The sequence below is a fragment of the Podarcis vaucheri genome (assembly GCF_965113315.1).
Source record: "Podarcis vaucheri genome assembly, chromosome: 11".
Lineage (NCBI taxonomy): Eukaryota > Metazoa > Chordata > Lepidosauria > Squamata > Lacertidae > Podarcis > Podarcis vaucheri.
In genome coordinates, this window is record NC_138749.1 from 4225658 (window position 1) to 4239975 (window position 14318).

A 14318-nucleotide genomic window follows, 5' to 3' on the forward strand; every position below is an offset into this window, starting at 1 on the left:
GCCCTGCATAACCTGCGATCCACCAAGCCAGGCCACAGCCCATCAGCCATGGATGGAGATTTCCCAACTCTGGCGCATCTCCCAGGTTTTTGAAGTAGAGCTGCCAAGGTTTTGTCCCCTGGAAACTGCTTGCTCTGCAGGAATGAGGCTTTCTTCCACGCTGTGAAAAGCAGTACCCACTGTGGCTCAAACCTCTGTTCAAGATTCAGGTGGAAGGCATGCCAGGTTTCCCCCCCCCCCACCTTCTGGACAGGGAACAAATTCCGTTTGGGTCACTTTTAAGTGAGAGCTTACGTCATTTGCAGTTTCCAAAATGAGAACTGTCGTATTTCAAAATTCGCACTATTCTGAATTTTCCAATGCAGTTCTCCAGTCAAGTAGCGCGCGCGCACACACACGCACGCACGCACGCACACACACACACACACACACACACACACACGTAGGCACACAAATGCATGAACTGGTGGAAATAACATCTAGAAAGACATAAAATTAGAGGAGATTGATTTGCAAAAGGTGTTTAAGAGGCAAAACTGGATATGAAAATCTGCAAAGTGGAAATGGGGAGAGCTGAATTTAAGTGGGCTTTCTTAATTTATATTTCCGTTTCATACTTGCAAAAAATTGTGCCCCGAGTTACATATCAAAAAGGGGAATAGTAGCTTCTTTCTTTGCTAATGCACGTGCGATATAAAGGAAATACAGAAGGCCTGACTTTTTTTAAGAAAGGGAAAAAGGGAAAATTCTCTTTTGGCAAATTGCAGAAGTGCTGCAGCGATCTGGAAGGCCTTGGTCTCTGATCCGTACTCCAGCATCAAGCTGCTGAGACCCCTCCTGAAAAGGCTACAGGATGAAGACCCCAACACAGAAGTCACGTACAGGCGACACAGCACTTCTAAAATGCCAATAGCGGTACGAAACCACTCAGTTTCTCTCTCCTGGGTGGTTCTTGAATGGGAGCTGGATGGGGCTGGGGCTTCTGGCTGGGGGGGGGAGGGTTGCATCTTAATAACTGGCCTCTGGGGTTCTTCCCAGCGGCATCTTAGTGGTCCATCACTGGGGGGGGGGGTCTCCTGGAGCCCAGCCCTGGCTCAGGGGCAGAACACCTGCTTTGTATGCAAAAGGGCCCCAGCATCTCCATGTCGGGGTGTCCCTCGCCTGGAACCCTGGACAGCCACTGCTAGTCAGTGTGGACAATACTGAGTGAAATGGACCAGGGGTCTGAGTCGCGTCCTGCATAGAGAGTTGGGAGATCTGGACCTGACGATGTCCTCTGCTGAATGCTGTTCTCCTGTCCTTGTCCCTCCAGGCGACCAACGCTTTGTGTCTGATCCTGTCGCTACCTGAGGCTTCGGATGTACTGCAGAACAAGTTCCCCCAGCTGCTGCTTGCCCTTATCACTCAGATCTATTTTCTTTTTGGGTCGAGCAGAAGAGTTTCGAGGGCGACAAGTCTCATGCCGGAGCCCCCTTCGCATGTCCATCCGCTGGCGTAAGGGACCTGCCCGTGCATTTGGGGTGGCCCTCCCTTCTCTCTCTGGGCGCTTGCAAGCCTGACCGTAGCAGTGATGGCTCAGCCCTCCCCCAAGAGATAGGCTTCACTTGGACATGGAGTGTGCTGGTCCCGGGGGGAAGGTTACCGTTGGCGTAGTCAAAGTCCGGTCCTGGGTCACTAGCCTGGAAACAGTTCACAAGGTCCGAAGCAGGAAGCCAGGCGGGGACAGGAACAGGAGGGTCAGGTCTGGGTCTGGGCAGGAACAGGTACTCAACAACGACGTAGCTCCCGCAACCTGGGACCGGGCTGACTGGCCTTTATCTTCTCTGAGGCCAGGGGCGGTCCCGGCCCCCAGGAGACCCGCCTCTCCTGGCCTTAAGGCGAGCACTCCTCCTGGGAGAAACCAGTTCCCTTCGCCTCTCTGCCCTGAGCCTCTGCAGTTCAGGAGAGGCTGAAGGGTTACTGGGCCCAGGGGGAGACTCACCTGTAGGCACTGAGTCCTCCAGCACCTCTGGAGCCAGAGTGGATTCACCTGGTGCCTGCTCCTGAGGATCCGGCACAGGTGCAGGCGCTTCAGAATCAAGGCCCTGCCCCAGTTCAGCCGGCCCTGGAGGCGGGGACTCCTGTGCAGGCTGGGATTCCTCCGCTTCACCCTCTGAATCGGATTCCCAGGCCATCACATGGAGGTTCTGCTTAGCTTGGGTAGCTAAGAGACCCAGGCTTCCCCAACCCCTGTGCTCTTCAGTCGCTTTGGACCACAACTCCCACCAGCCCCAGCCAGCACAACTCTGGTGAAGATGGGAGTTGTTGTAGTCCAAAGGACACTAGGATGGGAAAGGATGTTGGAGACTCTCCCACACGGTGGGCTGATTTTGGCGTGGCGGGACTCACGTGTCATGAAACCTGAAGTCTCCATCGCAGCCGAAAGGTTGCAGCTTGTGCTGGAAACATGTGAGAGGCTGCGGGGGCTGGTGGTTGTGGCTGGATCCATCAGGCCAAGCAGCTCAAGACTGCAAGATGTCAAGGACCTAAAACTCCCCAGATGAACCTACCCAGACCTTGTGATCATCATCGGAGGCCTCTCTTCCTGTGCCTCCTCCACGAGAAGTCCAGAGGGTGGCAACACAAGAAGGGGCCTTTTCTGTGGTGGCCCCCCATTAGTGGCATGGTCTCCCCAGGGAGGCATGCCTGGTGCCTCCATTATATACCATTAGATGCCAGGCCAAAATGTTCCTCTTCAGTCAGGCCATTGGCGGATTAACACCCTACACCCTTTCAGCTGTGTTTGTGAGAGGAAGAAGGAGTTATTGGTTTGGTTTGTTCTTGTTTTTATTATTTATTTTGTGCTTTTTATCTTGTATTTTTGTGTTGTGAACTGACCTGAGATCTATGGGTGAAGGGCAGTATACAATTTTTTTAAATGGATAAATAAATGTAATATTCTTAATTCTTTCACTCGATTCAGGACCACTGTGCAAGCTGTGAAAAACCTTATTAGATGTGGCGGCTACATCATAGAATTCAGCATTTTGGAGGTGCAAAGGTGCTGGGACATGCTGTCAAACCCAGAAAGCTTTTTCGATGGCATTCGTCTTCTGACAAGGTAAGACGGTGAAAAGGACTGGCAGGTGAGGCACGAAAGGCAGCCCACCAAGGCCTGCTTTCTGGGAAATGGGGATAAACATTGTTTATTTCAGAAAATGTATATGCTGTTTTATTGTAATAAAACAAACAAACTTCAAAGCAGTTAAAAAGAAAAGATAAGAAAATATCGATTAGAAAAGCTGACAACAGTAATTTGAGACTTTTGAAAAGTTAAAATAACAATAGACTAAAACCGGATTAACATTTGCACCAGCTTTCTAAACATCTGGGTAGGCTTGTCTAAACAAGAACGTTCTTAGCAGTGCCCAAAAGAGTACAGTGAAGGCGCCTGTTTGATATCAATAGGCAGGGATTTCCGAAGTTTAGGTGCTGACACACTAAATGCAGAGCAGGCATTCCGTGGTGCCTGAAAGTGCCAATTCCACCAATCGAAGAGGTCGAGTGGGTGCATATGGGGTAATGGAGTAATGAACCTTCCCATTCCCCACTGAAAACTCTGCTGGCTTTGGAGATTTATCTGCAAGATACTGCACTGCACTCTCAAGCATCCTTCCTTGACAGAGAGAGCTAGATAGGACTTGGGATACGACTTGGGTGAAACTGGAGAGGAGCAGAAGGTAGTGACTGGGGCAACCCGATCAGGTTGTAACTGAACGACTGCAAGGAATCATAAAACCCACTGACGAATACCCCTTCCTCTTGGTTCATGTGGGAACCAATGACACTGCAAGCAATAGCCTCCAGAAGATCAAAAGAGACTACGAGGCTCTCGGCAGGAAATTGAAGCAACTAAATGCACAAATTGTCATCTCGTCTGTCCTCCCAGTTGAACGACGTGGCCCAGGGAGAGAGGGGAAAATAGTGGAAGTGAACAGCTGGCTTCGCAAATGGTGTAAACAGGAACGGTTTGGATTCTTAGATCACGGACTGCAGTTTCTTGAAGATGGACTTCTGGCAAGTGATGGGCTGCACCTCACAACGGTTGGGAGAAATGTTTTTGCCAAAAATCTCAGAAACCTCATCAGGAGGGCTTTAAACTGACTAATGTGGGGGAGGGAGACAGTGCTCCTGAAGGTAGGAGTCTATCAATTAATGAAGATGATCATCCAAATGTCATAGACCAAATGGAGCAAACAGCACGCGGACCTAGTGGTGGGAGGAAAAAATCCTTAAATAAGAGACACGGGGGAATGATTAATGGACTTCAATGTCTCTACACTAATGCGCAAAGCATGGGAAATAAACAAGATGAGCTTGAGCTCTTGGTACAGCAAACTAAATATGACATAATAGGCATCACTGAAACCTGGTGGGATAAGTCCCACGATTGGAATGTAATAATGGGGGGATACAATCTATTTCAGAGAAACAGACCAGACAAGAAAGGAGGAGGAGTGGCGTTATATGTCAGGGATGTGTATACCTGTGAAGAGATCCAAGATTTAGAACCTCAAAGCCAAAGTGAGAGCATTTGGGTCAAAATTAAGGGAGAGAAGAATAACAGAGACCTCATTGTGGGAGTTTACTATAGATCCCCAAGCCAAACGGAGGACATAGATGATGCCTTCCTGGAACAGATGGCCAAGCATGCAAAAGGAAGGGAGATAGTAGTAATGGGGGACTTCAATTACCCGGATATTTGTTGGACGTCAAACTCAGCCAAGAGCATAAGGTCAAACAGATTCCTCACTGGCCTTGCAGACAACTTCATTGTCCAGAAAGTGGGAGAAGCAACAAGAGGAACAGCCATTTTAGATCTGGTCCTAACCAATGTTGATGACCTGGTTAGTGGGGTAGATGTGGAAGGATCATTAGGCGCGAGTGATCATGCTCTTCTGAAGTTTACTATACAGCGGAAAGGAGCAGCCAAGCATACTAGGACTCAATTTCTTGACTTTAAGAAAGCCGACTTCATAAAACTTAGGGAAGTGCTGGGTGAGATCCCATGGACAGCAATACTAAAAGGAAAGGGAGTTCATGATGGCTGGGAGTTTGTTAAGAGGGAGATAGTAAAAGCACAACGACAGGCAATACCAATGAGACGGAAACGTGGAAGGTGCCTAAAGAAGCCAGGGTGGCTATCTAAAGAACTTTTAACTGAATTAAGATTAAAAAAGGATGTGTACAAAAAATGGAAAAGGGGGGAAACCACCAAAGAGGAATTCAAACAAATAGCCAGCACGTGTAGACACAAAGTCAGAAAAGCTAAAGCACAGAATGAACTCAGGCTTGCTAGAGAGGTTAAAAGCAACAAAAAAGGCTTTTATGGGTATGTTCGTAGCAAAAGGAAGAACAAAGAAACAGTGGGGTCACTCAGAGGAGAAGATGGTGAAATGCAAACAGGGGACACAGAAAGGGCTGAACTCCTCAATGCCTTCTTTGCCTCAGTCTTCTCCGATAAAGAAAACAATGCCCGACCTGAAGAATTTGGAGCAAATGATTCAGCAAAGGAAACACAGCCCAGAATAACTAAGGAGATAGTACAAGAATATTTGGCTAGTTTAGATGTATTCAAGTCTCCAGGGCCAGATGAACTGCATCCAAGAGTATTAAAAGAACTGGCAGATGTGATCTCAGAACCACTGGCAGTCATCTTTGAGAATTCCTGGAGAACAGGCGAAGTCCCGGCAGACTGGAGGAGGGCAAATGTTGTCCCTATTTTCAAAAAGGGGAAAAGAGAGGACCCAAATAATTACCGCCCAGTCAGTCTGACATCAATACCAGGGAAGATTCTGGAGCAGATCATTAAGCAAACAGTCTGTGAGCACCTAGAAAGGAATGCTGTGATCACCAATAGTCAGCATGGATTTCTGAAAAATAAGTCATGTCAGACTAACCTGATCTCGTTTTTTGACAGAATTACAAGCCTGGTAGATGAAGGGAACGCAGTGGATGTAGCCTACCTTGATTTCAGCAAGGCATTTGACAAGGTGCCCCATGATATTCTTGTAAAGAAGCTGGTAAAATGCGGTCTTGACTATGCTACCACTCAGTGGATTTGTAACTGGCTGACTGCCCGAACCCAAAGGGTGCTCATCAATGGTTCCTCTTCATCCTGGAGAAGAGTGACTAGTGGGGTGCCACAGGGTTCTGTCTTGGGCCCGGTCTTATTCAACATCTTTATCAACGACTTGGATGGTGGACTCAAGGGCATCCTGATCAAATCTGCAGATGACACCAAACTGGGAGGGGTGGCTAACACCCCAGAGGACAGGATCACACTTCAAAACGACCTTGACAGATTAGAGAACTGGGCCAAAACAAACAAGATGAATTTTAACAGGGAGAAATGTAAAGTATTGCACTTGGGCAAAAAAAATGAGAGGCACAAATACAAGATGGGTGACACCTGGCTTGAGAGCAGTACATGTGAAAAGGATCTAGGAGTCTTGGTTGACCACAAACTTGACATGAGCCAACAGTGTGACGCGGCAGCTAAAAAAGCCAATGCAATTCTGGGCTGCATCAATAGGAGTATAGCATCTAGATCAAGGGAAGTAATAGTGCCACTGTATTCTGCTCTGGTCAGACCACACCTGGAGTACTGTGTCCAGTTCTGGGCACCACAATTCAAGAAGGACACTGACAAACTGGAACGTGTCCAGAGGAGGGCAACCAAAATGGTCAAAGGCCTGGAAACGATGCCTTATGAGGAACGGCTAAGGGAGCTGGGCATGTTTAGCCTGGAGAAGAGGAGGTTAAGGGGTGATATGATAGCCATGTTCAAATATATAAAAGGATGTCACATAGAGGAGGGAGAAAGGTTGTTTTCTGCTGCTCCAGAGAAGCGGACACGGAGCAATGAATCCAAACTACAAGAAAGAAGATTCCACCTAAACATTAGGAAGAACTTCCTGACAGTAAGAGCTGTTCGACAGTGGAATTTGCTGCCAAGGAGTGTGGTGGAGTCTCCTACTTTGGAGGTCTTTAAGCAGAGGCTTGACAACCATATGTCAGGAGTGCTCTGATGGTGTTTCCTGCTTGGCAGGGGGTTGGACTCGATGGCCCTTGTGGTCTCTTCCAACTCTATGATTCTATTCTATGATTCTAGGTGGGCGGGGTGCAAGTAATGAATTATTATTATTATTATTATTATTCAGGAATACTTAGCGGTTCTTCCTGCCAGCTTCAGGCTTGTGCATCCTTTGTGTCTGATTTTGTGTTTCAGGACCTTGTTCAGCTATTCCAAAGTGCACCTCAAAACGACTTTCAAACAGGCCAATGCCTACTTGCGCCGCCCTGACGTAAAGGAGAGGACGGTCGGGATGGCCTTCTTCACCGAGGTGAGAGTCGGAAACGGGGAATGCCTGCAGGCGCTCCTGCTTCGCAACAACCGCTCCCAGGCAGGCAAGGAAAGCAGAGGGTGTAAGGAGGTCTCCGGAGCCACCATTGATGGCTGGCAGGCCTGCCCTCTGCCTAGGGCAGCAATTTCTACAGGCCTTAGTTAATGCACACTGCCCTCAGCTCTTATCTAACTCCTTGCGCTTTGCTCCCCCTTTCTTCCCGCCCGGGGGGCCCTGCCCTCTGCCTGCCCCTCAGAGCCAGCATGGCACACAGGGCTGGGCTTTAGTGGCCGCAGCCTCTTCCCGTCCTCACCTGCTTTCCAGCAGCCTCTACAAAAGCTTTTCTCAACCTGTGGGTCCCCAGATGTCGCTGGACTACAACTCCCATCATCCCTAGCTAGCAAGGCCAGAGCTCAGGGATGATGGGAGTTGTAGTCCAACAACATCTGGGGAGCCACAGGTTGAGAACCGCTGCTCTACCAGCTGCCCAAGGGAGGAGGCCAGCAGCAGTGACCATGGAGATGCCATGGAGGGGCAACGAGAGGCCCCCTTACAGCCGCCACTGTCATTGGGGACAAGCTCTGGCTCATCCTCCTCCCCTGGCAGCTCTGGCATGGAAAACAGGGACATTCCGGGATCAAATCAGAAGCCGGTTGGCTTTCGTAATTCTGGGGCTGTCCCTGGAAAATCAGGACACTTGGAGGGTATGGGGTACCGGACTTCGGTTTCCGCGGCACAGATTTCCTCCTGCCCTGCCTACTTTCTTTGGCCTTGCACACATCAAGTGTTTTCTTTTTCAGCTCCTTTTCCACAAACAGATAGGCTTGTTTTTCATGAAGGACGACATTATAGACATCCTGTGGGAGTGGATGGGGCAAGCCAGCCCCCTCATGCAGCTCTTCGGCATCCGAGGACTGGGCTACATGTTGCAGCACCAGCTGGAGGTAAGAGATTGGTGGCGGGGGACACATTAGGAAGCGGCGTACAGATTAACCCCACAACGCCATATCAGCCTTTCAAGGAGGCTGTTAAAATGAGATTCCTTTGTTCTGCTGCAGCCTTATTCTCAGGTGCAGATCAGCACAGGAAGGAAGCTGCCTTAAAGAGAGTCAGGCCAATGGTCTGGCTACCTCAGGGTTGCCCACACGGACCGGCAGCAGCTCCCCAAGGTTTCTAGAGTCCCTCCCAACCCTGCGTGGAGGTGCCAGGACTTGAACCCAGGACTTTCTGCATGCAAAGCAGACGCTCCCGCTCTGGCCCCTTCCCCTACTGGAGGCCCCCACCCTGCACAAGGACTCAGGAGAGAGCACCCACTTGGGTTGTTTACTTTTGTGTAATGCTTACGCTGTGGTTTTTTGGGTGCAAACTGCGTCTGCGTGCGCTGACTTCTCTGCCGTGACCGTGTTCCCTCACCTGCTTCCTTGCTTCCTTCAGGAAGAGCTCTTGGAGGTCTTCATCCCGCCCCTGATCAACTGCGCTTACAATCCGGACAAGAGTGTTGCCAAAGAGTCCATCAAGTGCCTGCAACTCATGTCCCACCACTTGGAGGGGGAGGAATACAGCTTGGCCTGCTGCAGCCTTTACCCTCAACTCTTGAAACACTTCAATGATGTAAGTCAACAAGCCTACTCAAAATGGGCTTCATCCATGCCCTGGTGCTTCCCAAACATTTGGGGGGGGCCTGCCCCTTTGGTTCCATAGCCTCATCCCCAGTGCCCCCTACACTATGAAGAGAATCCTCCCAATCTGAGCTAGAACTTAACCCTTGCCTTTCCTGGGAACAGCCGGTCCCTCCCTGTTGTTCCTCTTGCTCCCTTCTATTAGATTCACTGCTCTCCTTCCCCCCTTGGGGAATGCTTTCTCCCTCTGATAAACTGGAAACTTCAAACTCTTCCCTGACACAAGGCATTTGAGTACCAAGGCATTTGAGAACCAAGTTACGACTGTATTCAAAATAGAGGTTTGCACGATCCACTAAGGAAGATGATAACACAAAATCGAAATTCCTTTTTATCTTCCTTCCTTCCTTCCTTCCTTCCTTCCTTCCTTCCTTCCTTCCTTCCTTCCATCTTCTTTCTTCTCTCTTTTCCTTTTGTTTTCCTTGGTGTCCTCTGCTCAGGGCCATTGATTATTGGGCTCTTTGGGCATGGTCAACGGGGGAGGGGGGCAACTCCCCCTTCAATCAAGCTTGGTTCTTCTGCCACCCCTCCCCAACATTAATACTGCTTCACCAACATAAATCCTGGCTACGCCCATGTTGGGCTCCAAGGAAGGTGATGGCTTGTTGGTGAAGGACCCTGAGTGAGAGACAGGGAAGGGAAGAGGCTGGGAGGGTTGACCCCTTTCCTGGTGAGACAAGGGTTAAGAGCTGCCCTTGAGAGAAGGCTCTGCATTTCTGTTTCTCTTTCTGTTTTTATTTAGATCAGTTTCTTTCCTTATATTATGGAAAAGCCTTAATAAAGACTTATGGGGGAAAATAAAGAAGATAATAACACAGTGAAATTCAGAAGACCAGCTGTGCCAGCTTGGCCCCACGATTGAGGGGGCTGGCGCTGTGCAACATGCGCATGTCATGCACACACGCCATGTGCCACACACACACCGCATTTATACCTCAAGCCCCCCTCTGTCAGCCCCCCACAAGTGATCCCACTGGCCTAATCTGCGAGACTTCTTGCTTCACCTGCACTTCAGGTGACTCTGTCTGCCAGCAGGTGATGCTGGCAGAACTTTAGATGCACCAGGATGAACTCAGTCCGTTAAGCTCCTTAACGGTGGTGGGCAAAGGCCCCCGGGGTTGGTCCCCTGTTGCGTGGGCCCAGCCAACACCCTCAAACACCCAGACCCATAGTGAACGAGAAGCGTTTGCTCAGCTAAACTCCCTGAAACCTGTGAGACGGGTTTGTCCTGCACAGCACTTGGGACTGACTGGTGTTCTCCTCCTCTCTCTCCTCAGGAGGACAATGAGCTCAGCCTTTGCTCCATCACTCTTTTCGGGACGCTGTTGAGGCGTGTGCAGGAAGAGCACAGAAACAAGATGGAGGACATTGTCATCAGGAGCCTCGTCCCCCTGATAATCCAGCTGACCGACCCTGTGAGCGGAGAGGTAGGTTGAGGCTGGAAGGGCCAGTCTGGGCATCGCCTGGCCCCTTTGGCAAACTCCTTCTCCCTGGCAACTGTCACACGCAGCTGGAACGCAGAGCAATGTTTCTCTGCCTGTGGAAGCCCCTTACGATACCAATGCTGGGTGGTCCTCGAAGCATCTGTAGCAGCTGAGGAACTCTCCCCTTTCCTGGGAATTTCCACACGAGGAGCGTTGCTCTGCGTGTTGCAGCAGGGCTTGGAGAATCATCCCATGCTGCCCCACAGATCTAGAAATGCGTAGACTGGTCTTGAATGGGTGGGTCTCGATTGTGCTTGGGGTCTGAGTCACCACCACACCTGAGGTCAAAAAGGGAGTTTTCTGTCCAGGTCAGAAAAGTTAGAGATCTTGGGGTCTTTTTTCACCCCTTTTCCCTTGCTCAAGTCACTTGTTCTGCAGATACCATGCTGTGGTTGGGATTGCTCTGCAAAAGGTTGGAACCGTCAGAGTCATCGAACCACAGAATCAGAGTTGGAAGGGACCCCAAGTGTCATCTAGTCCAAGCCCTGCAGTGCAGGAATCTCAGCTCAAGCATCCTTGACCGATGGTCCTCCAACCTCTGCTTAAAAACCTCCAGGGAAGGAGAGGCCACCGCCTTCCAAGGATGCCGGTTCTGGAAGTCTTCTGATCCAGGCTGGTTAGCTTAAAGGAGTGGAAGCCCTGCAGGGTTGGTCTCAAAACCTGGTCATTAGACACCATCTGAAACACCCAGGCTTGCGTTCCTGGGATTGGAAGCTAAGCCTTGACACCTCTGCTGTCACTGTGATCAGCTGACTAGGCCGGCCTGGTGGAGGTTCATGTAGCAGCCAGTAACCAGAGGGAGGGTCTTGTTCAGGGTGGCTCCTCTCTATGGAATCACTTCCCTTCTGAGCGCAAGTGAGCCCCTACATTAGTGGCGTTTTGGTGCTTGTTAAAAACCTAGGTGAGCTCTCAGGGTTTAATTCCCAGTGGGCTAGTTGTGTTTTTAACCCTACCTGGGCTACTGTCTGCATTTTATTTGCATTGCGGCCTCAATGCAGATATGTATATTTTCAAAGCTGTTGCAAGCCTAAGGCTTGATGTGAAATAAAATGTCACCCCTCCTTTCAATTCTAGAAGTGTCGAATTGTCCTTAACACAATTGTCACCTTCCTGAAACTGGGGGAGCTGCCCAATGACATCTTTGAGTCTGTGCAGCAAGACAGACTCTACTACAGATTCTCAGTTATCTGCAAGTACATTGTGAGTAAAATTTACATGGTCAACTGTTCCCTCCAGACTCTTTCACCAGATTTCTTCAGAGGAGAAGAAATTTCCCCACCATTTCCTAAGTTTGGGACTCACTTACTTTCCTCCCAAACTGTGTGTGTTTGATGTGGGCAGTGGGAGTTGCAGGCTTATTTTAGTCTACTGCCTGGCTACTATCATATTTTGTATCCACCACAATGCCCCAGATCACAGCTTGGGTGAGGAAGTGGAAGAATATCTAGATGAAATTCTGCAAAATAGACTCTTGAGAAATGGTGTGTGTGTGTGTGTGTGTTGATTTTTCTTAGAAAGATGCTGTGCAACAGCTGCTCCTCCCTCTCTCCTTCTGCTAAATTACCCCCCTCCAGTTTTATGCCATTGTGGTGTATTGATGTGCACCCCCCTGGATCAGCTGTGGCTGCAGACCCTCAAAGTGTCCCTATTTTCCAGGGACGTCCTTGTTTTAGAGAAGCCATCCGTTTCTGGTTTGATCCTGGAATGTCCCACTTTTCCTTAGGATGTCCCTATTTTCACTGGAGAAATGTTGGAGGGTATGGAGTTATCCGACCTCTGAGCCATCTGAAGGCAATCCTGTATGGACATGTTTTTTAACATTTTGTTAATGTTTTATTATGGTTTTATGTGTGTTGGATGCTGCCCAAAGTGGCTGGGGCAACCCACTAAGATGGGTGGGGTATAAATAGTAAAATTCTCATTATGGAATGGGGCGTCCCTGTTTTCATCAGAGAAGTGTTGGAGGGTATGTGGCTGCAGCACCTGCCTTCTCATCTCCCTGTGTCTGTATCTGTGGCATCAGCATCAGCCAGCCACAGCCACCAGCTTGCCCTTGCCTTCACCACCACAGATGTCTTCTAAGACATTTTGTCACTATTATCTATGTGTAGCACAGCCACAAACAGAGGCCCAGCAACACTGCCACATCCACAGCTATGCTATGGAACTCACTGCCACAAGACGCACAGGTGGCCACTAGCTTGGATGGCTTTAAAACAGTGTTTCCCAACCAGATGTTGCCTGGTGTGCCGCGAGATGTTGCCTGGAGGGAGGCGGGCGAGTCCAAAAAAGGTTGGGAAACACTGACTTAAGTTTCTCTTTCAAAAAGGAAACATGGGTTAAAGCGGCGACGCCGCCTCCCACTCACTTTCCTGCTCTGGCTTCCCTAACAATTTTCCGAGTTGCGTCACTGGATCCAGCCCCCTTTTCCACATGTGACACGGGGCTGGAGGGAGGGAAAGAGGGCTTTACGTCACGCACAAAGGCAGCCTCCTAGAAGCGCTCTGGGCCGGCGCCGTTTCGCCGAAGGCGCCGGAGGACCCCCACCCTCAGCTCCTTCAGAAAGGAAGCCCCGCCCCTCGGCTCCCTACGCCGCCAGGCAGCTCAGCTGACTGACGAGGACGTTCTGCGGCGGCGGCTGCTGCAGAACCACCGCAGTTGCTGGCAGCGTCCGCAGCGCAATAAGTAACAGCGCCTGGTGCTGCCAACTCTTTCTCTCTCTCTCCCGCCCCCCCCGCCCCCAAGCTCTCACGCGCCCCGCGTCAACATCGCCGCGCGCAGCTTCCCGAGCTCGAGGCCAGCCGCTGCACGCACGCGCCGGCTCGTCATCGGCTCCAGTTGTTGCCTTTCTCCGCCGAGGTCGGTGGACCCCGAGCCTAGGCTTCCTTCCCGCACCCCGCTTTCCGAAGACCGCACACCAGTTGGGCCAGTACATATTCCCCTCCCGTGACTGGAGCGGAATAGCCCTTTCTCTTCTTCCCCAACCCTTGTCGTTGGAGGAGTCCCTCAGTCCCTCGCTTTGCTGCCTCCTCCCCCCCCACCCCCAAAGCTTGGAGGTTCCCCGGCAAGGGGGAGAAAAAAAAATTGAAACTTACACTTTCGTGCGTCCCTCCCGGCGTGACGCTGTGCGCTGACGTCACGGGGCTGTAATGGTGGTGTGCCTCGAGATTTTTTTCATCAAACAAGCGTGCCTTTGCCCAAAAAAGGTTGGGAAACACTGCTTTAAAATAAGACTGGACAAATTCATGGAGGGTGGCTCTGCTCTGCCCCCGTAGTTCTGCCAACAAAACCAACTAAAATTTTCTGTGCTCTTAATACTTGGGCATGAAGTGTGATTCTGCATTATATAAAGGCAGTAGTATTACTGTGGGTGGCCAATTCGGAAATAATGAGGTCATACTTTTCAAGTATTGTTTGGCCACCACGAGGGATAGAAATGCGTTAAGAAGCTGGAGTTTTACAAAAGACTAATCTGGCACCTCGGTTGTCTTCCTGTCCACCCCCCCGCCCCCCCAGTTGTGGAGATACAGGCAGAGGTTGCCGGACATGCTCACGCAGATGATGGAATACCTAAAGAGCAGGAACCCTGCGCATCGCGAGGCAGCGACCATATTGATAGGTAATTGAAAACAAAGCTCTTAAGAGGAAAGGGGGTTTCAGGGCATGAGCCAGAAGTGGGATTTCAGCTGGGAAACCTGGAGGCTGAGAGGCAGGGATGCAAGTCCAGGTGTCATGCGCTGCCTAACTCTGTCCAAAGGAGAGCGCTAAAG

The 14318-nt window shown here is 50.3% G+C and overlaps 2 protein-coding genes and 1 long non-coding RNA gene across 5 annotated transcripts in view; 2 read left to right on the top strand and 1 right to left on the bottom strand.

Annotated features, from left to right (window-relative positions):
* LOC309542626 (maestro heat-like repeat family member 5) overlaps positions 1–10661 on the top strand; it is a gene marked incomplete at both ends in the record, with an annotated part of 28049 nt that extends 17388 nt beyond the window's left edge. Inside the window, 8 exons of the mRNA XM_082241444.1 lie at positions 768–915; positions 1313–1494; positions 2963–3100; positions 7271–7385; positions 8186–8329; positions 8820–8996; positions 10342–10491; positions 10575–10661. Of these exons, the coding sequence (XP_082097570.1) occupies positions 768–915; positions 1313–1494; positions 2963–3100; positions 7271–7385; positions 8186–8329; positions 8820–8996; positions 10342–10491; positions 10575–10661 (1141 nt within the window). The remainder of the gene's footprint in view (positions 1–767; positions 916–1312; positions 1495–2962; positions 3101–7270; positions 7386–8185; positions 8330–8819; positions 8997–10341; positions 10492–10574) is intronic.
* The window catches only part of LOC309543087 (uncharacterized protein), a 142040-nt gene that overhangs the window by 108806 nt on the left and 18916 nt on the right, over positions 1–14318 (bottom strand). The gene's annotated exons all lie outside the window — the stretch shown is intronic.
* The window catches only part of LOC309514234, a 9147-nt gene continuing 6461 nt past the window's right edge, over positions 11633–14318 (top strand). Inside the window, exons 1-2 of the long non-coding RNA XR_014211824.1 lie at positions 11633–11748; positions 14065–14167. This is a non-coding gene — a long non-coding RNA (uncharacterized lncRNA). The remainder of the gene's footprint in view (positions 11749–14064; positions 14168–14318) is intronic.